A 23,571-nucleotide genomic window follows, 5' to 3' on the forward strand; every position below is an offset into this window, starting at 1 on the left:
TTTACTTTTCATCAGACAGTTTTTGGTAGTAGAACTCCAGACTAGAGGAAACAGTCATGCTATTTTTTATGCTGTTAATCACATTCTGAGATTAGGACTGAGGTCAGGAAAAGTGCCCTGCACTCACTCTAGGACTGCAACACTGCTGGGATCCCAGCTATCTGTTCCATCCTCCAGTGACAGCCACACAGTCCCTCCCTTCTTAATCAGGGCAGAATTTTATGCCATTGTGGAATGCTCCACAGAAGCCAGAGACAGAAAAGAGCACAAGGCCATCAGCACAGTTTTGTGCTGCATTCATCCACCTCATCAGGAGCTGTGCTTTCCACTCTGATGTGGCTGTCCTAGTTTCAGTCAGAAAATAGTACCTCAACACAATCCTGCACCACAGAGGCAGATCTTCAGCACTGTCAGCAATGGGGAAGGAGGTGCCTGTGCACACTGAAATGCCATAACTTCTGCAATGACTGACAAAGGAGACGTGAGCACTTCTCATGGTGAAATCACTTAGGGTGGTCAGAGAAAATGGAAATGTTTTTCGTATTTATGAATATTCTTTTTTCAAAACCACTGAGAAATTAAACAATCTAGCACAAACTCCCTGTAGAAAAACATTGCCAAAGCCACAGTCCTGAAAGACCCTTTAGGTGTGCATAATCCATATTAAAGACAAAGGAATAGAAAGTCATGGCAGCAAGGTGCATGAAATGAAAAGACTGATTAACCCTCTGTAACAGTATGAAAAACCATTTCTTAAACCCCATAAAATATTTATCCTTTTGAGCATTCCTGTTACTGCTCAGAATAAATCCTACAAGTTTTGTGTTTCTTTAGGTTTTAGTCTGTTTGGTTTTGGTTTTATTTTTTCAGGCCAGTGGGTAAAGCCTGAGTTCAGATTGTACTTCCTGCCAATTCCCTCCTCTGTCATTTTATTAAAACCCACTCGCTTCTGGGCAAAAAGTTTATTTGTTCTACTTCTGCCCCAAAATTCTCCCTTACAAAAGAAAACCCCTTTCCTATATAAGTTTCTTAAAAACAAGTTCATTCTAACCAGAGGTTTTAGTTTTAAATACCCAAAGTTTTCTTCTATCCTGCCAGCAGCCTATCCACCTTCATCAGTGACCAGCTGATAAAACTCCTAAGCTTCCCACCAGAGTTTCACAGATGAAACTATGAGAAAGCCACCCTTTCAGCTCATGGAAGAACTACTATGGACACAGGAAAGAGGAAACAGCTCTTGGGTTAATTTTTCAGGGAAATAAAACCAGGCACCATCTGCTCACATTGAATGCCAATAACTGCTTTAAGAAATTGTTCATGGCCCAGCTCTTCCCTCTGGTTCACATAGTGCATGAGATGCTTTTAACTCATGAAAGTCTCAAAACACTCCCTTTAATTTGGTCCAGCAGTCAAGTTCACACAAGTGGAAATCAATTATCTAGTGCTAATCCCATCAGTTCTAATCAACAGACCTTGAGCACTCACTCATAGGTGTTCCCCCACCTCAGCAACTCAGGCTTTTCATAAGGATCCTTTGGGCAGACCAGCCTGAGATCCTTCACTATAAACAAAGCCTTTGGGCTGTTCAGTTGTCCCAAAAGTAAACCAAGTGGTTGATTTCAATCTGAATAAGATGGGAAAGGTGAAATCAAAAGACAGAATATCTGAGAAGTGCCTTATCTGGCTGAAACAAGACAATGACACTTCAGCCTTTTTGTCCTTGAGTATGAAAGGACAGGAGTGAGAGAAAGTTTAGCTAGAAACCTTCCAGCACTTTTAAAGAAATCCAATTAATTTCAATAAAAGAATTGTATCAGGCTTCTCCTATTTATGTAAGGTGGTAATTATTAACTCAATTTATCTCCATACCTCCAAAGAGAGCTCTCTGTGATGCTTCCCAGGTTGTAGTCATACAGCTTTGTCAGAATTAGTATCACCTAAAGGCAAAAGAAGAAATCATGGTTAGTCTCAAACAATTACAATCTCACAGAACTGAAATGACCCCAGGGAGGGCTTAGGATTCCTTTAATGGGTGCTTAACATAAGTGAATGAACTGTTAAAAGCAATTGCCTAAACTGACAAGGAAAGAATTTGCAGAGATATATATGTTGAGCCCTTTCTTGGACCCTTTTTTTTGTTCAGTTCCTCTGCATGACATCACCAAGAGGTTCTTCCCTTAACCCCAGGAGGCAGAGTGCAGTGGGAATGAGTTCAGACCCAGACAGAGTTTCAGGATACAAACAAGCTCTTGCATGCACTAGAAATAGTGACTGTTTTCTGCTCTGTTTCACAGTCACTGAGCTTGCAGATCCTTTTCATAGCTGTGGTGCACAGATAACCCACTGGCCTGTCTCCAGTCAAACACTTTCTGGTTGCAGCAGATGATTTGACACAAGCAAATGATCACCAGTGGACTGGCTGGACATCAGGAAAAATCTTAATAAAGGTATTAGTTCAACACCTGGGCAGACTACCCAGAACATCTGTAAAGCCTCCATCCTTGGAGTTTTTTAACATCTGGCTGGACAAAGTCATGGCTGACCTGATCTATAGCTGGTGATAACATTGCTTTGAGTAAGAGGTTGAACTGTGGACCTTCAAACATCTCTAACAACCAGCGTTTCTAGAACTTCACTGAAAAGTTTTAGGTTTAGCCAGAATGGAAGTGTTTCCAAGTTTATGACTTTTATTAGCTCTTTTGATAAAGAGTTTTTCCCTCCTGCCAAAGCAGGCACTTCTAGAATAAAATTATCTTACCAGGGCGAGGAAAGCAATTTTAGCAAAAAGAATTTGCAGCAAAAGATTTCAGCCTGCTCTTTTGTTAGTGTCTTTAAAAACTTACTTCTGACTTTCAAGATGATGGGCTTCTTTAACAAGATCTACATTTGGGACAAACTACCAGACCATTATTATTGCTACTAATTTATTTTGCATGTCTCTCTGCCAGCTCACCGTATATCTTATCCTCCTCCCTATCCCATTAAAACCAGAGTAAATTAGAGACCCAACTCTTATCTGACAAAACCTCTGATCTATATACCTTTTTTTTTCAGCCTGGGTTCCTAAGAAATGAGGCTCACAGACACACAATCCCCCTGGTCCCCGGATAAAATTGTTAACTTCAACCAATTTGGCTGAGCAGCAAAGGACTGCAGGAAGTTCAGAGCCCATCAGCCCAGTGCCAGCTGGCACCAGCATGGCACAGAATTGCACATGGGCAGGAACAGACCTCACCACTGCCTTTTCCAAAGCCAAAAGCCCATCTGCCTCTCACACACCCTGAAACAGCACAATAATAATTATCTCCTTCCAATACACACAGCAGCACAGGAGACAGCAGTACAGGGGGCAGAGAACACACATCTGACATTTCTTTCTACTGCACAACTCCTGAATCACTCCCAGCATGGAGAAAGGCTGCCCAAAGCATTTCCTATCTGCATGAACACCAGTCATGTGCAGCTGATGGGGAAACTCACACAGCAGCCACAATCCCCCTGTGCCCCCCAGGGCACCCTGCCATGGCCATCCCCTCTGCTCCCCAAAACCCCAGTGCTGGCAGGGAGGAGCTGCCCTCTCTCCCAGAAGATCCCTCTTTGCAGAGGGAGCCAAGGTGGGAAGCTCCTGCCAAGGCAGAAGCCAGAGCTGGGGTGGGCACATGTTCTCCACCAAGGCTAATGCCAACAAGGGCTTTGGAAATCCTGTATTTCCATCTCCACCCTCCCAGGAATGCTATCAATGACAGCAGGGCAGCTGTCAGCTCCAGATCCAGGGCTGTGCCACTGCCACCCCTCACAGCACCCTCTGGGCAGGTCTGCAAATCCCCTACTTAGCCAGGAAATAAAAAACAAGGGGGGAAGACCACAGGAGGGGATGGGATGTGCACATAAAGCCTTTCTGGATACCAACCCAATGAAAGGCAGCTGTGAACTCCACTCCTGTGTGGAGGCATCATTGGGAGCTGCACATTCCCTGGCTTTGAGCCTCCCTGGGACCTGCAAAGCAGCTGCACAGCTCCTTGTAACTCCTTCCAAGCCCTGTTTTCTCCTCTTCTCCCTCTCCTGCTCTGCTTGCCAGAGGTACCAGAGACATAAATGACTAATGACTGTTTCCCCCAATTAATATTTTGACATCTGGTAGTTTTAGAAGCAGACCTGAAGAAAGCAGGCATAGAAATTGGGAAGAACAAACAGGAAAAGCAGTGTGATTTTTTTTATCCCTGTTCCTTCCCACTGCCTGATGTACTCCTGGGGAAGATCATACAAGAATCAAGAAACTGTAAAATCCCAGAATTAGAATCAGGCTAATTTTATGGAATACTAAGATCAGGAGTGTGTAATTACTGGTGCTAAATAGACTGAGAATTATTTTTCATAAAATACTCAGATTTTTACTTTTCCCAAGTGAGGAGAATTTACAAATCTTAAAACAGCCATGAAAGAAATCTCCATTGAGAATTTTAATCTCGTCATTTGAGGGAAGAAAAATTGTAATTGACATCCCAAAAAGAATATGAAATTAAAAAAAAAATTAAAGTGCCAGTAGAAGAAATCAAAATATTTCCCCTCCAGAGGGCTGGAATGTCTCTTTTGTTCTTTTTTCTTCCTCGATAAATTTCAGTAAAACCCACACAATCTTAAAGTTCTGCAGTTGTCTTGGAACTGATGGGGGAAGAAAGCCAGCTGCATTCCATCACACTTTTTGATAGAGCTCTAACAATCCTTCTGCAGATGCATCCCTGGACCCTTCCAAACATGCATGTCACTTCCTGACTAGCAACATCAAGAACCCTAAGCAATATTGCTACATCCTGACTTCCTAGTAAATGGGGGATACAATCTTAGCATTTAACATTCCCAAGATTTGTATTTGACACCACGCTGTGGCAGACACATGAACCAGGCTCTGGATTAAGAGCTTAGATATCTCCACTTGCTGCAGGAACTATTATCCTTTGAATAGGTACCCTATTTCAAAAATACATAAGAGCTTTTTCTGTTAGAAGCCTTTTAATTTTTGAGAATCTGTATCAGCTCCCAAGTGTCTTTGAGATTATCCACGGTTTCAGAAGTCTCCTTCTGTCATTTACTGTGGTTCAAATACCAGTAACAGATCTGCTCAAACATATATGTGCAAAGCAAACAAATCACTGGGCAGAAAATTAGTTATTTCTGTCCTAGAGGTCACTATTCTTTTTCCCCCTTTGTAATGATAGTTGAGTAACCTATGCAAGGCCATGATTTCAGATATATTTACTTTTTCACAAATCCTTTTTCTTCTTTGCTGTTCTCATTTCTTTGTCATTTAGCCTGCAAAGGTTAGTTCATGTTTAAGATTGTTTCTTTTTTCCCCCACCCTCTGTGGCTGTCACTGTGTAGAACTGAGGAACCTAATGAACAGAGACATGCATATTATGTTGTTCTAAATGTCAGAATAGGGGCTGTGAAGAAGCACAGTAATGAAATGGAAATAGTCTCTCGCCTTTTCTTCATTTTTTTGCTTTGTTTTTGGTTTCTAGGGCTGTGTGGTTTTCTCCTTTTTTTACCACTTACCAATCAATGCAAGCTAACAAGAGCAAGCAGAAAAAAACAAGCAAACTAGAAATAGAATGAAAAGGAACTAAAAATCCAGTCTTATTCCAGCTCTGCTGTGAATACAGATAACCCTTCCTCTTGCATAGAAACACAAGGCTTCAGAAAATCTGTGGTTCATTAGGATCAGCACTTGAAGTGGATTATTCTGCCATAGCAGGTGGGGAAGAGAAGGAAAACTTTTTAACTTCTGCACTGACAGCTCAGAGCAAAAGATATCTGATCCTGGGTTTAGCACATCCCAAAGTGAGTGCACCTACCAAGAGATAGAGCAGTAAAAATGGGTTTAGTTACTCAGACAAAGGGCAAGAAACAGACACCTGGGAAGACAGACTGACAAAGGAGGTGCTTAAACCTGGCTCGCCATCTCCCAAAGGACATCAGTTCCCAGTGGCTATTCTGGGAAAGACAAGGCATTCACACCTTGCACACCATCATGGTTCTCTTCAAACCATAAGAACATTATCAAAAAACCCCTAGTTTTTTAATCAATCTTGAGAGCATATTAATGTCCAGCATAAGAGAATTGAGCTGGGTCCTCACAAACTCCAGCTTTGGTTCTGTACCAGAACTAGTAACACAGCACAAAGCATCTACTCTCAGTCACGTGCCAGCTCCACACTCTGCAGTCTGAGCTGATTTCATGATGTGCCACAGCTTGAGAAAAGAGCAGCTGCCACAGCCTTCTTCTCCTGTTGTGCTTTCCACCCATGCAAGGAGCATGCAACACATGCACAGCTGCTGGACCTCAGCACAGCCCACCTGCAGTTTGGCTGCTCTGCTGTCACCTGCTGAAAAGGTTTAGTCACAGGCACTGCCTCACAGAGAGACAGGCAGCCTGCAGTGTGACTAATGGTTAACAAAGCACTGGAACATTTTCCGTGCAGCTGTGCAAAAAATGGCAGCCAGATTTAATGGTGTAACTGTATTTGCATGGCTCTCCTGATGAAACAGTCACGCTGCCTTCTAATTGGGGAGAGAGAAACAGATATGCAGGCACAATCAAGACAGTTTAAGTACACCTCAATGTGCAGTGATCCGTGAATCCTTTATTAAACTCTAGAGATCCCTTCCATCTCCTGCTTAACAGGAACGTAAGTCAATAACAAAGAAGCACTAAATTAAGTTTTCACGAGCTTGCTGGTCTGCTATAATTGAGTGGGAAACTAAGGGACTTGAAGCTTTTCTATGCATTATGAGTCAATAAACCATCATTCTCAGGCTGTCATGTTTGAGAGTTTGCACGTTCAAAAACTGGAAATAATTGGGCACCAATCTGTTCCCTTCATCTCTACTTTCCCAATATCACCCAGAACCCTGGGACTGTAAATAACACAACCAGAACACAGGAATATTCTCAATGAGCTGTTTGGTGAGACAGCTATGTGAGGAAATGTTTCCAAATAAATTCACAAATAAACCTGAATAATTCAATGAGAAATTTACTGGCTGCTCATGAATAAAAAAAACCCCAAATTTGAGAGAACTCATTATTTGGGGCAAATTACTTACACCAATCTTGTTCTTCATAGTATTTTTTAGCAATGTTATACCAGCCAGCAGTATCAGGGACTCTACCAAGCACTCAAGTAGCAAGAACTATGGAGCTGTGAAGACTTTTAATGATTTGCTTTCCACATGGACTGCAGATCAACAGGGGTGCAGTGACAGAGGAGGACAACCACAGAGTTATACAGCTAAACCACCAAATCTCCATTTCACCAACCTCTATTACAAAGAACCCATAAGGTAAAATTCCTGCATTTTTCTGCAGCCATCAATGAACAGAAAAAAAGGCCTGCTGCCCACTATCCCACCTGTGGCACAAGAGATAGAAGTTTAGAGGGAAAGCATTAAAAATTGAACATGTAGAGGGTGGCTCTTCCCTTTAATAACTTTCCTAAGTCAGCAGATTAAACTCTTCCTAATTCAAAAACTATTGTGACTATTGTGCCTAATAATAAAAGGATCAGAGAGAGCAATCAGGGATGATCAAATATGTGGAATGACCTTTTTTTTAGTGAGAAATTACTCCAACTATCAATCCAAGAAAGAGACAAAGGAGATATGAAAGACATCTGTAAAGTCACAAGTGTACTGAAGTGATTATTCACTACTTTTCAGCATACTGGACCAAGCAAACCTGGGAGGTTAAAAATATTACATATATATATAAGTTGGGAAGTTCCTTCCCACTGCATCTTATGGATACCAAAAAATTACTATAAGCTCAAGGGGAGACAGAAGTTCAGGGGAAAAAAATGTGCATTGAGGTCAATTAAATAAAACTATATGTAGCAATATTAGTGCAAGTATTCCCAGGTATACAATTTTAGCCACATTTAAAGAGAGAACATGGCAAATTCTTTTGTTCTTAGAGCTATCATTGGTAGCTTTAGACCTCATGAGCTCATATAAATTTGTTATAGTTATTCCTATTTTTGGCATCCATAAAAACCACTTGTAGGCCAGAAATTCAATGTTTGCCAAATACAGATACCAGTATTTCCTTTCTTAATCTTGTATAATTCAATCAGTAGAGCAAGCTCTATGGCAGTTTCTATTACACTCAGCTTACAGGGGTCCCTGGCATGGGGACAACTTTTAGTAAAGACAGTAACACAAATTACTATAAAGAGAGGCTAGATGCAGCATCTTTCTTCCTCAAACCTTTTAAAGATAGCCCCAGCCCTCATGCTTGTCATCAGGATGAAACAGAAATTTGTTACAGTCTGAAAAGAATCTATAATATTACCACCAAAGCAGAGAGAATGAGACTGCAATAGCTGAAGTCTAAAGGTCAAGACACTGAGTTACTGCTTTTCCTGGCTTTGAAAAGGACCCAAACCTAGGCCTATCACGTTCCAGAAAAACACCTTGGCCACTGACATGCTGATTAACTTCTAAAGTAGAATTAATTCCTCGCTCTGAGTCCTTTTTCTTCCACACTGAAATCCCTTTTCACTAATTCCTCTTTCATTCAATAAGAATCTGCTTCATGGAAAATATTTCTTAGCAGCCCCAAACATGATTAACTAAACCAAAGAACCAAACACAAACCAAATAAATTAAAAGGAGCAAAAGAAAAATCTAGCAAGTAAATTATTGTAGGAAAAAAAAACCAGAAATACTCAGGTTTCTAAGAAAATGTAATAACCAAATTTCTTTCAGTGGCAGAATCAGGCAGGGAAGATGAGAAGGAGGACAAAAACAATGGAATAGACATTCTGTCATCTTGAAAAGTTTCAATACAAAGGCAAATAATTATGAAAGAGACAGGGTTTCATTTCAGAAGACAAAAGCTGGTATAGAGAGAATCGATTACACACTATAATTGCATTGATGCTTAAAAGCCATTAGCATGAGAGCTCCGTGCATGTTTCAAGAGGGAAATGTAGTCTTCTGTTTATTCATTTCACCAAATACCCACGTAGGTCTTTAGGGGATTACTTCAGAATTAAGACCAGAGGAGGGAAAAGCCCTAAACTACTTGGAAAGAAAATTCTTCTCTTACACCCCATTGTATTCACTGGCAGTCAGCAGCTTGTGCTTAAACATGCAGTCCCTGGCAGTGATTTGGAGTGGACAGCCAGACAGGCTGGAAGGGTCAAGTGGAGAAAAGCACTTTGCTGTTCTGTGCCTGGCCTGCTCCTGGCTCGCTGCTGAAACACTCAAACATTCCAGAGGCTCTGGGCTGTGCCAAGGGACAAAGATTTCAAGTGCTGAGAAACCATTTCTGAAGGAAAGTAGGAAAGCCAGCAGATCTACAAGTAAAAATTTGCTCCTGAGGAGTTTCTCAGACACCTGATCCCATGTGCAAACAAGGACTCACAGCATAGCCAGTGGCAGCTAAATACATCAGCACACAACATTCAGAGAAAGAGGGAATTTGCCAGAAAAGACTCATGAAAACATGCCAGGCAGCCACTAGGATCCTACTTTGTGAGCTCTATTCATGGTGGTGCCTTTCTGGTTAAGACCCAGAAGTTCCTAAAGGATTTAGAAATACCCATGAACTCCAGTCACATAGTTTTTCCCAAGCCAGTAATCCAAGCCTCCACTTGAACATAATTCACCCAACTCTACCTGAAGAAAGCATGAACAGGGAAAAGTAGCCCAAAGGGCAACCAAGGTGAGAAAGGCTGAAGATTACCTTGGGAAAAGAACCATATCCTGGGGAAAAGACTGGGGGTGGGGGATACACACACAATCAAAAACCTGGGCTTTATAAACAACACCCAGATTGTTTATTCTGGAGCTCACTACAGAATATAAAAGTGAAAAATTAGCATGCAATGAATAATTTATTTAGCACTTTACTATTGTTTCAACAAATCACTTTCATGAAAGCAATGTGTATTCAAGCAATAAATCACTGCTTAGCACTCTGGCACAAGCAAAAGATAATACTTGACAGTATTATTGAGTGATGTTGCATGGCCACAAGGCAACTACAACAAAGATAAGGATGATATCCTTGAATAATATACTGCCTCCCTCCCACTCCAGGGAAGAAATTGGATCTTTGAAGTAAAACTTTCATCCTGGGGCAGCAGGGGAAGTGAAATTTAAGACCGTAAGGTGCCTTTTGCATTTAGGTCCCAAAAATGCCCTGAAAACATTAATTGATCACTCTTTACAAGAGCTCTGTGATGTAAGTTGGTTTTATTACAAACCTCCAGCATGCAGAGTTCAGGAGAATTTGTTGCAGGAGGCAGGGTGGGAACATTTATCCTGATGAGCCCCTTGGTCTTCACTCTTGAAATCATTCTTCCCTGTCCTCTGACAGAGGAAGAGGTGGCTTCCCAAGGTCCTGACCTGCTCTGTTGGGTCACAAGTTCCACCCTTGTTTAGCTCTAAAAGGACCTGAGCCAAAGCTTTCTATTCCCCGTCTGGCAATCCTACAAGATTTTGCACCCACACAGATGGGAACATAGACTTTTTGGACTAATCTTCAGTCAGTGGTGAACAACACTACATTAAAAGACACAAGGTATGTTTCCCAGAAACTGAGAAAACAAGCAAGTCTGGTGTAGAAATGATTTTTATTTTGCACAGTCTTTTGCTGCACTGTGTTGGGGACATCTATTCTTCCAAACACCCTTTCATCCAAAAAACTCTCTGCGATTCCCCATGCATCTTACACCAACAAATGATAATAAAATACATCAGTCCATTGGTAGGTCTCATCTTAGGGCAACCCCATATTAATGGAGTAAAATTAGAAATTAATTTGGCTCAGGCCTGAGGCTCAGAAAGTGCCTTATGAGCTGTCTGCCAACACTAACCTGGTGACTTGTTACTCCTAAACAGTGGTAAGAAGAGAATATGAAAAATCCAGTCCTTGTGTTCTCAGCTTCTGCCAAATCAGCAGAAATCTCAGGGCCAAATTCAGCACAATACTTACTTTGTGTGTTAATCACATGAACAACACCACAAAACAAGAATTTAGTGCACTTGGTTTGCCATGAACAAACAGGACAAACCATCCATTCAGCTTGGACTCCCTGGTCTCCACAGGCCAGGAAAAAGGAGGAACTAGAGTAACACAGGGCTTTCTAGTGTCTCCTTGCTTTAGAAAGAGACAGGGCAGAAGGTAAAGACAGCTAACCTTAACTAATTAGACGTCTTTATTACTGAAAATTAGATCACTCCAAAACTCCAGAGGAATGAGCCTAGTCTCAAACAGAGACATTTCAAACATCATAGAGTACATTTTGTCATTTGACAAATTATAATATATGCCTGATTAGACAAGAAAATTCTTCCTGCATTCTTCCACCCACTCCAGCTGCAACAAAATATGCCATCAGCAGCTGTTTATATGAAGCTGGAAGGCATCTGAGACCAATTATAAGGCAAAGGTCATATTTTCCAAGCTGTTTATAGACAGTAATTTGTAAAGCTGTAATGTCACATGTTGTCAATAATTCAAGGTGGGAAATTTAAACAGTTAATAGATCATCAATTCTTCACTTTCCCACCTTATTTCTCTCTCCCCAAAGAGCAGTTAAACCATGCTTCATCTGAGTGCATGCCTTGAACCTCAGACTCAAGGGTTTCCATTAGTTTATGGAAAGAAACTTAGAATGGTAAGATGTGAGTAATCCCATAACAGGCACCCAGGGATCATAACAGACATAAAGTGCACATTTCAGACGTGGGATATAAATTGCTGTTAAAGGTCTATTCTCACTGGGGCTCTATATTCTGTAAAACAGGTTGATGCTGTCAGAATGAAAACTGTTGCATTTTAGCGAAGAGAAGAAGATTTAGTCAAAACAACTTGTTAAATGAAGATATATACAAAGAAAGATTCCCCAGTTCTTTTGGGGGATAAAAACAAACAAAACAGTCAGACACACAAAATCCTGTCATCAAACATGAATTACAGGTTATTTTTTTTTTTTCACTCTACCCCCGTCCAATTTACAGCCACCAGTTAAAGATGAAACAGCTCCCATGGGTGTCATCAACTCTGACAGCAGGGCAGGGCTAGCAAGAAGAACCAGCATCAATAAACAACAATGTAAGGGGTTTTCACCTTGGAAAGCTGCACCCATCTGTTGCTGCAACCCCACCGAGGATCCCATGGAATTTTTTGTGGCAAAACACCACTTTGAGAAACTGGGAACCTCTACTGACCTGCAGCAATTGCAAACTTCTTGGGGAAGGAGATGACACAAACCTTGAAGCTGCATGTTCACATTCCCACAGAAAAACTGAAATTGTGGCTAACATGACAATGTCCAAGAGAATTTAATTATTCCATCTTGTAATCTGCCATACTATTTAAAACTAATATATATATATATAAGACAATACATAGTCCTTTATTGCTCTCTACGTCTTCTCCTCCCCTTCAAACTTGGGTCTTTTCCTTTGCTATAGTTGTTTAGCATGTTCACTGCCTCTTACTTATAATATACAAAGAAAGGTACTGTCTGCTGCAGAGGGTTCATCTCTTAAAAGTTAGGGGGCAGGACAGTAACTTGCATCTCACATCTCCTTTTCCTCCTGCCACATATTTTATCAAGAAGCTACCTCGAAAGGAGGAGAAAGTCAAAGGATATTACAAGCCAACACAAAGTCTTATTAACCCACTGAGATGTATGACTAAGATCCCACTATCTGAAGGATAAAAAGCCTAAGCTGCCTTCTGCTTATATCCTCAAGGCTTTGGCAGAACACACAGGAAAGGCACATCCCAAGTGACTGGTGAACTTCATTTTTCCTCCTCCTCCTCCTCACTCAATGTCTAGTGAGATGTAGGAGGAGATATTCTTATTTTTCTATATATAAACTACCTAAATTTGGGGTTTTCATGTGGTGTTTTGGGAATGAAAAAGCCAAGTCACTTTCTGATTTCCTCTCACAGCACAGGGCAAAAAGCAAAGGACAAAAGGCTACTGGGTAGAAGCCCATTATCAAAACTACAACACCCAACCCACTGACCATTTTTTAGAACATCTGACCAGTGCTGTCATCCACATTCAACAGTGATGATTAAAATCATCCTGTGGAAGCAGATGTCCTTTAGACTTCAGACACTGCAAGAAAACAGCACTGGTTTGGTCATTCCCTCTAGTGAGAGAGTATCTTTGGTATCTAAAGAAAACCCCAAAACTCTCTTAAATTAAACAAAAATATACCAACACATGGGAGCAAAGAGGATTTCTTTGTCAGTCATCATCTTAAGCCCAGAACTTACCCACACATGCCCCAATCTCCCTGATGGTTTTGCCATAGACCCCTTATTTAAGTTTGTTAAGAATAAAAAGCAACGTACTGACTGTCATTTTCAAAATTCCTATAACTTGAGGAAAATTTCCATTAGTGCCTGCCAACAAAACTAACCACCCTGCCTGAAGTGTGTAGCACAGAAAAATGGCCCATTCCTCTCAACACACTGCAGAGTAATGTATTCTTTTATCAGCTGTATCAATGCAAAAGTGAAAGCTGAAGGAAACGTATTTTGAGCTCTTCTCAGAATTTCAGACTCTTAATAAAAACCTTTTAGACTGAAAACTTAGAGTTTCAGGATTTCTGGGTATTTTTCCACAGCTTGTTAACACTACACAAATAACATCCTACAGATACAGAAGTAGTGATTCCCAGACTCTATAGGCAAGAGTCATCCCTGAAAGTCTAACAAGGGATTCAAACACTGGAAGCTCTGGCAAGTCCCAGATAATCTGGGAGCACTAGAGAGCATTGGCTTAGAAACTTAATTTCAAAACTGCTCAACAGCTTGAATATCATATTTCTACTCTCAGGTACTCCTTTTCTTCAAAAAAATCCACTTCATTTCTGAGTGCAAATCTGCAGCAAACCTCACCACTTACACATTTCTGCTCTTTCAGCATTGCATTCCCAAATTTTAGTTCTCTGATTTTTTCACTCAGCCCTACTCAGCTTCCTCCAACAGCAAACCAGTCTGCTCTTGTCCTTGATGAAGAAGGGTTTTAAAGACCTGAGTTCTGCCCCAAAGCTGGACATTGCTTCCATAACTCTCTCACCTGCATGTCATTACTTCCAAAACACACTAGAGAAATAGCATGGATTCATTTGTTATAGCAGAGGCTTCCCCTAAATTATTTCTAAAGGAAACTTTCAGCCCTGTCACCAGTTCACTGACCCATCCAAATTTGTCTTACACTGACAGCCAGCCATTTATCAAGACAGGTATGAAATGAAGCTTTATATACCATTCCCTTTGACTTATATTTTACATTTGACACATGTGCCTCCAGGGCAGCACATACCATTTTTTCCCCACCATGTCTTCTGCTTGTTCAACACCTGTCCTCCAGGAGAATGATATTTCTGTATTTCTGCCTTTAAGCCACACAAGCAACTGAAGGAATAGGCCCTATATAAGAAAAATATTCTCATAATTTCACCTACCACCTTTATCCTCAGCTGCTTGTTCCATTCAGATCAGTAAAGAAAGTAGATTATTAGCCTTTACCCTTGGCTTGCCATTAATCAAGCAGCTCAGTGTTGCACCATAAGCACCACTGGCAGTTTTTAGCCCCCAGAAAGATTAAAGAGGGAAGAAATAACCTGGTATCACTCAATGTGTTTCCAGTGGAGCACCAAGTAATTACAATCAGTTGGGGGATACCATTCAGGGAAGAGAAGACATTCTCAGGAATTCTTACAATCCAAGGACCAGCTCTTCAGCCAGAGGAAAGCAGAAGCACATGAGGAATTATTGCCTCCAACTTCCTTCAGTGAAAGATTTGCTTCTCTAGGAAACAGACACAGCTGGGAAAACCCAAACCAAAGATGATCTAAGCAGGGGCTGCAACTCCTGCCCCCACCTGCACTAAGCTCAGGAACCCTGAAAAAGAACTTTATAAGCTGCAGGAAGCTCAGCTCTCCTAGGAGAATAAGGTTTTGCCTTGGGGAATGAGGCTTTGCCCTATTCTTTTTCTACTGCAGAGACAGTTTCATGCATACATTTGAAGGCTGCCCCCCAAACTGAAACACATTCTGTTAGTACTGAACTGATTAAAATTAAACCTTTCAGGAAAACTAATGAAAGCCACTTCCTAATTTGAAAAGGGCCTGATGATATTTGCACCATGCTCACAAAAAAACACATACCTGGGAGCAGAGGGTCAGCAATGCTGCACATTACATTCACTGTGAAAAAGCCTCCTCAGTTTTATCACTGGCCTTGCAACATCTGCTCTCCTAGAGATGCACCTGATGCTACAGGAGGGGTTATGTACAGTTTTATGAAATAACAAAAAACTTGCTTTCCCATTTTCGTTTAAAAAAAATGGAAACTACTACAAGAAAAGCATGTACACCTTCCATCTGGAAAAAGTTTCATCCTAAGCTGTCATGATGATTTTCTTCAACAGTGAAGATGTAACACCAAGACACAGCATTATCAGACAGTGGCTTCTCCTTTTAATGGGGTAAGTTACAGCCAGTGTGAAAAGGTATCAGCTCTACAGATTTAGTTGTGACAACCAAAACCAAAATTCAGTTCTGAGTAATGAGCTTCCTGTCACTTTAAAAGGTTTATCACTGTACAAATGCATCTAAAGATTAAAGACTACTCAGCTGAAACTCACTGACATGTCATTAAACCAGTAAAATCTTTCCATAAAAACTGTCTTTTCCTTTTTAAGCCAGTTTCTTCTTCAATGGGAAAAAGAATGTTAAGCATTTTAGAAGATAATTAAAGCAAAACCAGGCTGAAAAAATAAAAATGTCACATTGTTTCCCAAAGAAAGAACTCGGGTCCTCTGGCTTTAATTTCCTACACAGAGAAAATATGTTATTTAGTGTTATCTCCATGTTAAATTTGAAAAGGTGCTGCAAATATCAGCACAAAATGAACCAGAACATTTTGCTGGAAAAGAAACAGATGAAGAGGCAGTAATTCTGATTCACCAACACCAATCTTGCTAGGAAAAAGCAGACAACTCAGAGTCAGAGACAAAGCTACAGATTTTTTTTCGTTGTTTCCTCCCAGCTTCTCCTTTTCCTTCCTCCCTCTGTATGAAGAAAGCAAGGTGATTGCTTGTGTCACACCAGTACAGTGACAAGAAACTATGCCTGGCAGAGAGAAAGGCACAAAGTGAATGCAGTCCTTGCCATCAGCTGCACAAAGCACAGCTCAGCCCAGCTGGGTGCAGCAGCACTGAAACATGGGATGGCATGAGCAGAAGCCTGATGCTGACTTTTATTTTAGGCTGTCTCAAGTAAATCTGTAGAGCTGCACCCAGAACCCCCCCAGTACCACCCCAGAGCCCATCCAGCCCACTGCTGTGCTGCCCAGAGGATCAGTTCCTGTGAGAACTGACAGGCAAGAGCTGCCCCACACCAATGCCTGTCCTCCTGTTCGTTCACTGGGAAACATCTGAGTGTCCAGGGGAGGGCAACAAGAATGGTGAAGGGCCCTGAGGGGAAGTCCTGTGAGGAGCATCTGAGGTCACCTGGTCTGCTCAGCCTGGAGGAGACAGAGGGGACCTCACTGCAGTTACAACTTCCTTGTGAGGGGAAGAGGAGGGACAGACACTGATCTCTGCTCTGTGGTGACAGTGACAGGACCCGAGGGAATAAGAAGGAATTTGGGTCAGGGGAGGTTCAGGTTGGACATTAGAAAAAGGTTTGTCCCCCAGAGGGTGGCTGGGCACTGGAACAGGCTCCCCAGAGCAGTGGTCACATCAAGCCTGACAGAGTTCAAGAAGTGTTTGGACAATACTCTTGGGCACAAGGTGTGACTCCTGGGGATGGTCCTGTGCAAGACCAAGAGCTGGACTAGATCCTTGTGGGTCCCTTCCAACACAGCATATTCTGTGGTTCTGTGATTTGAATTCCAACATCATTGACAAGTGAGAAGTTACACAAGCTGGGGCTACTTTCTCTCAATTGTCAGAATGTGTGCAAAAACTCAGGAGGGAATAGAGCAGCTCCTGGTCAAACAGCACTGAGTGTTTGGGACAAAACTCTCATACTCAGTTGTCTTTTCCAGACCCATTGTGCTCACTATCCTTAGATTTCTGAAACTGCACACTACCACAGGGAAGAGTGATCCATCCCACCAAGTTCATGCTCACCAAAGGACGAGCTAATTTGGAAAAGGCCACTCGGTAAATAAAGCGCAACTGCAGCTTGTGTGGATGCAGAAATCATGGTCATCATTTCCACACCCAATTACCCAGCTTGCACTGGCAATTACACTAATTCCCTGCACAAATTAGACACAGCACTGCATGAGCACATTGTTTATGCAGTAATCTGCATTTCCAATTATTACTGTTTTTCTAAATTGACCCTAAAGCTTTTAGTGGCTGATATTGAGACACTAGTAAGCAGGAAGAGTAGTAGACAATGTTTTTTTCTAGAAATGTATATTCATTTCATAGAGACACTTCTGTTTTGCTGAATAACAAATTCACTTTCTTCTTTTTCACTTCCTGAGGAACAAAGTACTGCTTTATGCCTTTAAGCATTTTGAAAAAAAAAAAGAAAAAAAGTAGTGAGTATATAGCAAGGGGATGAAGGGGATGTAGCATTATGGTGACAAGCAGTTTGCATTAGTACAGGAGCAAATTACTGCTTCAATTCTAGATGAGTAGCAAAGCTGACTAATACAGTCCATAATGTACAACCAACCATTTGCAGTAGAGATTGTTTGGGTCTTGAGGTTTTATTTTTTTCTCTTGGAAGGGATGGGTTGGGAAGGTCAAGATGAAGTGAAACAAAAATCTCTATTTGGTATCAGAAGAGTCTCACCATTTCCAGGAAACAGAAAAATACTATGCACTATGCTTTGTAATTCTAAATCTCTTTCCTGTCTTACTTGGTAGAAAAGAAGACAGAATAAAATGGAATAAAGAAACACATACTGCAAGTGCATACAAAAGACGGAAGAAAAGCTTTCAAAAAATCAAGTGTTATATCTTTTGAATTTTGATAGAAAAAAAACAGTGGTAAAAAAAACCACATTATTTTTCTCCATTTATTTCAAGATCCAACTGAGGGTGTCAGGTATGTTTATCTTTCTGCTTGGCTGCCCATACTACCCTGGGATGTGACCCTGCATGGACAGAGGTCCATAAGGAAATGCTGAACAGCTGCACTGGATGTGGTGGTCAAAGGACAGCAAGGCTGCTTCCAGCACAGCCCCAACAAATCCCTGTTACCCCAACACAGCCAAATGTGTTTAGAGAGCACCTTACCAGCACAATACATAAACATCTCTATATATGCAAAGGACTTTTAGCACAGACTTACAGCCTCAGTTATGTGAGTGCATTATCAGTAGTCTCTAGATTGAGGGCAACTGCTCTGCAATTAAATAAAATACTTTCCACTTACTAAACAAAATGTCATATTTAATTTCTTTTTTTATTTTTCTTCTTCTTATGTAAATAGACTATTATGACTTCAGGTTCTTAAATTGCTTTTAAATGCTGGTGATTTAGCTAGAATAGAAAAAAGCAATCTAAACACCCTATAAGTGCACTGTTCATTCTCAACTGAACTTGTCTATTTTTACATTAAAAAAGCACAGTCTCATTCACTATTCCCAAAGAAAACCAAATTGAATTATTAAATAGATTTAAAAAAAAAAAATCTTTAAACAGCTGTTTTCTCCACTTATCCAGTTTCTTTAGAACTATTACATCCTTCCCTCCCCTGCCTCCAGATAAAACCCCAAACCAACAAAACATGAAAACACACAGCAAAATCCCCTGCAGCAAGGGGCTCACAATCAGTTCTACTGTGAGATGTCTAATTCTTTGCATTTCAGTCATCTGTTCCAAGGTGGTGTCAGTTATTCCAGACACCAGAGCCACACAGATCCAGTCCCTAGGCAGGATTTCAGTCCCTCATTCTCACCAGTGAATTAGGCAACTAAAAATCATTCGTGACTGGAGAACTGAGGCTTTCCACCTCTCCCCAACACCTTAAATCAGAAATGACACAATTCTCCTTTGCTTTCCACTTAGGGAACAAATCATCTCATTTTACGCAGGGTGCTAAAGAAATAAAGGGAGCTACATGGAAAAAAATAGATTCACCTTTCATTCTGACTATAAGATCGTGTCATTTTTTTTCTCTCCCGATCCAGCTTCTGCAAGCTTGCCATTTGTACTTATGAGTCACCTTCTATTGGCAGCTGTTCTCTGTCATTCTCAGGGAATGAAGGAATGAGGTCCCAGAAATCTGTTTTGAGAAAAATAATCTAGCCAAGCAGTCTTTCCTCTCTCCCTTTTTTGAAGGAATATAGTTTAGGTACCTATAAAGAAAAGGATGGAGATGCCCATGTAAAAATATAAAGAACTCAGCATATCACAACCTCTAGGTGGCTTTGAATTCTTCCAATCATTATGCAAAAGATAAAGCAAGACGAGGAGCTTCTGAATGCTGGTGCTCAAGGAAAACAGGGGGCAGCAACATCAAACAGAAAATTAAACTGTATTTGTGGACTGTTTCTTTGTGTTTCATGCCATGATATTTTCACTGGCTAGAACACTGACATTTATTAGCTCTTGGCTTGTAAAGCAGACACAAGACTTATCACTGCCCTAAAATCAGATATCAAAAGTAATTTTTCTCCTTGGTTTAGAGTGAAATCACCTCAGAATCTAAATAGCAGTGCAAAAAGCCCCTCTTTTTCCAAAAGCAAGTTTTGAGAATGGAGCTGAATGTAGTAGGAAGCAAGTTGTCTTCAGACTTGAAGAATCATTCATCATTAGATTAACACAAGAATGCCAAATTTAGGCAGCCATATAGTCTAAAAATCTAAACAATGGAAATAAAAATCAGCAATACAAAATCAATTGCCAGCACCATAAGCTTGCATTTCAAATCCCCAGTTTCCATCATCCTCCCTTAATAGGATGTTGTCATTACCTGAGCCTCATCATTTGCACATTAAGTTGGATAAGATGAATTATTTCCATTAGCCAGGAAAGCATTACAAGTCTCATGGGAGAGATTCTGCTGAATCCTTAGTTTGAAATGCAGCAGTGGTTAAGAACCAAGACTATGGCTCTCAGCAGAGGCCTTGTACTTAAACAGCCTGGAAGACAGACAGACATGTCTGTACCATTGATACAGCCAAATACATTTTCACATGCTTTTAGCTTGGGCTCTGCTTCCTGAGCTGTGGTTTTACTCCCACTGAGCAGCAGGAAATCTCCTACAACCTTGAGCTATTTCACTTAAAAGGGGTGTGGAAGCTGTGCTGGTTTGGGGTGCTGCCGGCCATGAAAAAATGCAAGATGGGATGTCACAGAGCTGCCTAACCAGCCCAGTGCTTGCAAGACAGATGTGCACCTGCCATCTGCTCCTGGGTTTATTTCAGAGCCCACAAGGGTCTGAAATAAAGCAGCAGCACAGTATCAAACTGCCCTGAGTCACTGGGCACAACTGACGCGCCCCTAACAAGGAGATCAGAAGCTTCACTGTGAACTGCAAATCTCAGACCAGATGTTCCAACCCCCACTGCATCACAGACAAATCATCCACAGGTCTCACAGCAGAGACACTTCTGTAATTACACAGCTCTGTTGAACAGGTGTATCTTAGTAACCAGGTTTTTATTTTCTGTGCATCTGTTTCTTCGCAACCTCACACCTTCCCTACTGATGTTATTATTGCTACCCTTGCCAAAAAAGAAGCAACAGTTTTCAAGTGGCATATCCAAAAACCCAGAAGTTTTGCATAAGAATTGAAACGGACAATTTCCAGAAAATTTATTATAATGCAATGTAAATAAGCTAGTTCAAAATCTCATACAATTTCAGAAATGTTTCCTCTGGACTGAGTCTACAACAACTCTACCAAACCCAACTGCATGGAAAAAATTTCTGATATTATTTAAAACACCAATCATCCTCCCTTATTTCATTTTCAATTCTTGATACTTACAGGTTCACATTTATCATAGAGTAAGACTGATGTCTTTAATAATTCAGCAAATTGCATTCCAGTGTGCATGTTTTGTAAATCATGTTATAAACTGCAATTGAAGTAAACTGTTTACAAACTAAACACAAATTCCTTCAAAATATTTATTTGGAGCAAGAATAAAATATCTGGCAGTATTTTATTTAAAGCAAGCAGCCAAGTCTCAGTGTGATGCTGTGCTGAAGGAGCAGTCATACAACCAAGCCCTGCTGTGCTTTCAGGAAATCCCAAGAAAGATTTTTTTTTTGTTGCAGCCAGGAAAGGAAGACAGGTCCACAAAACAGTAGGAGCCTAAAACAAGCACATGAGACAACATCCGGGAAAAAATGCAAAACAGGTCATGGACATATTAAAAAATTTGGTTATAAACAAATGAATTGGTTTATAAATAAAATGGTTTTTCTCCCAATACAGCATCAAGCTGGGGCATCAAATGACAATCAGCATTTATTTCAATGTCTTTTATTAAGATCTAAGTATGTCAGTATGGACGGACCACATCTCTAGACTTGTCAGTCTCTGGGAGATTTTTCACGCACAATGTCTCAGCACAGATTCTTCAGCCTCCTGTTCTGGCAACCTTCCTCATCTGCACACACACAAGAACTCAGAGAAATCATTCACACAAATTCACAGAAAGGACTGGAGTCTGCAGGCAAAAATATGTTCTTCTAAATGACGGCATTTCTCAGCAACAGCACAGCAGCAGCAGAGGTGGGAACGAGCATCTTGAGAGGGATAAGTGATATGATCTCAAGTGTTCCCCAGGAGGAAAGCAGCAAAACTGAGCTGATGGGACTTGGCACATCACACAGTACAACATGCTCAAAGCCAAAAGGACCACTCAGACTCTCCAAGTCCAAAACTCTTCCTTCCTTACTCAGAAACTGGTGTGGTGTGGAGGTGAGCAGCTGCGGGGAAAGGGATGGAGACAACACAACACAGTTCCAGGATGAGAGCACCACACAGCTCCACTTGTTCACTTGGTCACCTCTGGCATTTCTAAACTAGCACTGCCCAAGCGATGTACTTTAAAGAAATCTGAGCTGCATGAGTACGAGCTGGTAAATTTCTTATTGGCAATGTTTTTATGACTAAACATGGAGCGACAAGAAGTTATGTAATTTATCCATTGTCAGTTGAACTGTTTGCTCTTTTTGGATTCAATAAAGTACCAAAAATATAGGTGTGATTCCATGTAAATGGTATAAATTGAATGGGGTTTTGCAACAAAAATTATTTCTTTGGCTTGAAAGCTCTTTTAGTTTTGCTAATTAACATGTTATTAATGATTACTTCATGCTGAATCTGGTGGTCCAATTCAAACAAAAGAATTGAACTGGATAGCAATCATCTTGAGGAAAGGACACTGCAGACTTTTAATGTCCCTAAAGGTCTTTTTCAGGAAACCCATACAAAACTCTTCTCCCTGCTGTTTGCCTTTAAAGTGACTAAACAAAACCATCAGTTTTCCATGCAGCTGCACTTCTAGGTAGGGCTCCCACTGATAAAAAAACAAACAACAAACAAAACCAAACACACATACAAAACCAAACAAACAAGAAAAGAAACACTAAAAAAACACCAATGCACCAAAAAACCCAGACAACTTCCATATGTTCCCATGGGCCATGTCCCAGCAACCTTCTCAATAATTTCAAGCAGAAAATTAATATATTAATTACAAGTACATGACAAGTTTTATTTATGGAATTTAGTATCCTTTAAAAAGAACTCAGAGGATGGAAGTCTGACCCTAACGATGAACAACTCAGTTTTAGGTAGCACAGTTTGGAAAGACTGCCCATAATATATAGATAACACAAAACATATGTGGAAGCACTTCAGGTTGCTCAAGCAGAAAGCAGCAGTTGATTTATCTGTCAGTGACACATTTGCAACCACACTGGATGCTGCATAAAACATTACCCTGGGCACATGTAATGTACAAGTTTATTTCCCTGAATTCTGTACAACTGTACTTTATGGCAAGCACTAGAGGAAAACTTTGAAATGAGAAAGAAAAAAAGAGACAAATCAAACCCAAAAACAAATTAAAAAAAAAAACCTTATCAGATTTACTCAGCCCTGACACTACAAGGTGTAGTTTGAATGTTCAAAATCTGTAAGGTCACTTTATCAAGGAGAGAAAGGGAGGAAGAGCAGTAACTGGTATGTGAAAGCATTAGATCACTGCAGGATTACAATAAAGCTATCTCTGAGATAGAGCCCAGCACTGCCAGAAGTAATTAGTACTCTATCTGGAAGATGTATATTACCAGCAAGAGATCTGTGATTACTTTTAGTTGGGCTAATGAAAGACCTGTGCTTATCCCTATTCCAATTCATTTCTAGTCGCTCCTGCTCGCTTTATCAGTGCTGGGATTAACACCAGTAATGGGGCTGTGTGCATATTTACACATCCTAATTAAGTGCTGGGGGAAGACGGAGGGGAGCTCTTGGAGATAATTTATTAAAATGCAGGCACACTGCTAATCAGAGTCCAAATGCAGGGAGAAGTTATTACAAAAT

At 40.7% G+C, this 23,571-nt stretch overlaps 2 protein-coding genes across 4 annotated transcripts in view; one reads left to right on the plus strand and one right to left on the minus strand.

The window, feature by feature from the left end:
* The window catches only part of SMC3 (structural maintenance of chromosomes 3), a 1,169,611-nt gene that overhangs the window by 422,764 nt on the left and 723,276 nt on the right, over positions 1-23,571 (plus strand). The gene's annotated exons all lie outside the window — the stretch shown is intronic.
* LOC103814130 (VPS10 domain-containing receptor SorCS1) overlaps positions 1-23,571 on the minus strand; it is a 258,007-nt gene that overhangs the window by 175,203 nt on the left and 59,233 nt on the right. The window contains exon 2 of the mRNA XM_030241082.2: positions 1,870-1,937. Coding sequence (XP_030096942.2) covers positions 1,870-1,937 — 68 coding nt within the window. The remainder of the gene's footprint in view (positions 1-1,869; positions 1,938-23,571) is intronic.

Source organism: Serinus canaria, chromosome 6 (genome assembly GCF_022539315.1).
Source record: "Serinus canaria isolate serCan28SL12 chromosome 6, serCan2020, whole genome shotgun sequence".
Classification (NCBI taxonomy): Eukaryota; Metazoa; Chordata; class Aves; order Passeriformes; family Fringillidae; genus Serinus; species Serinus canaria.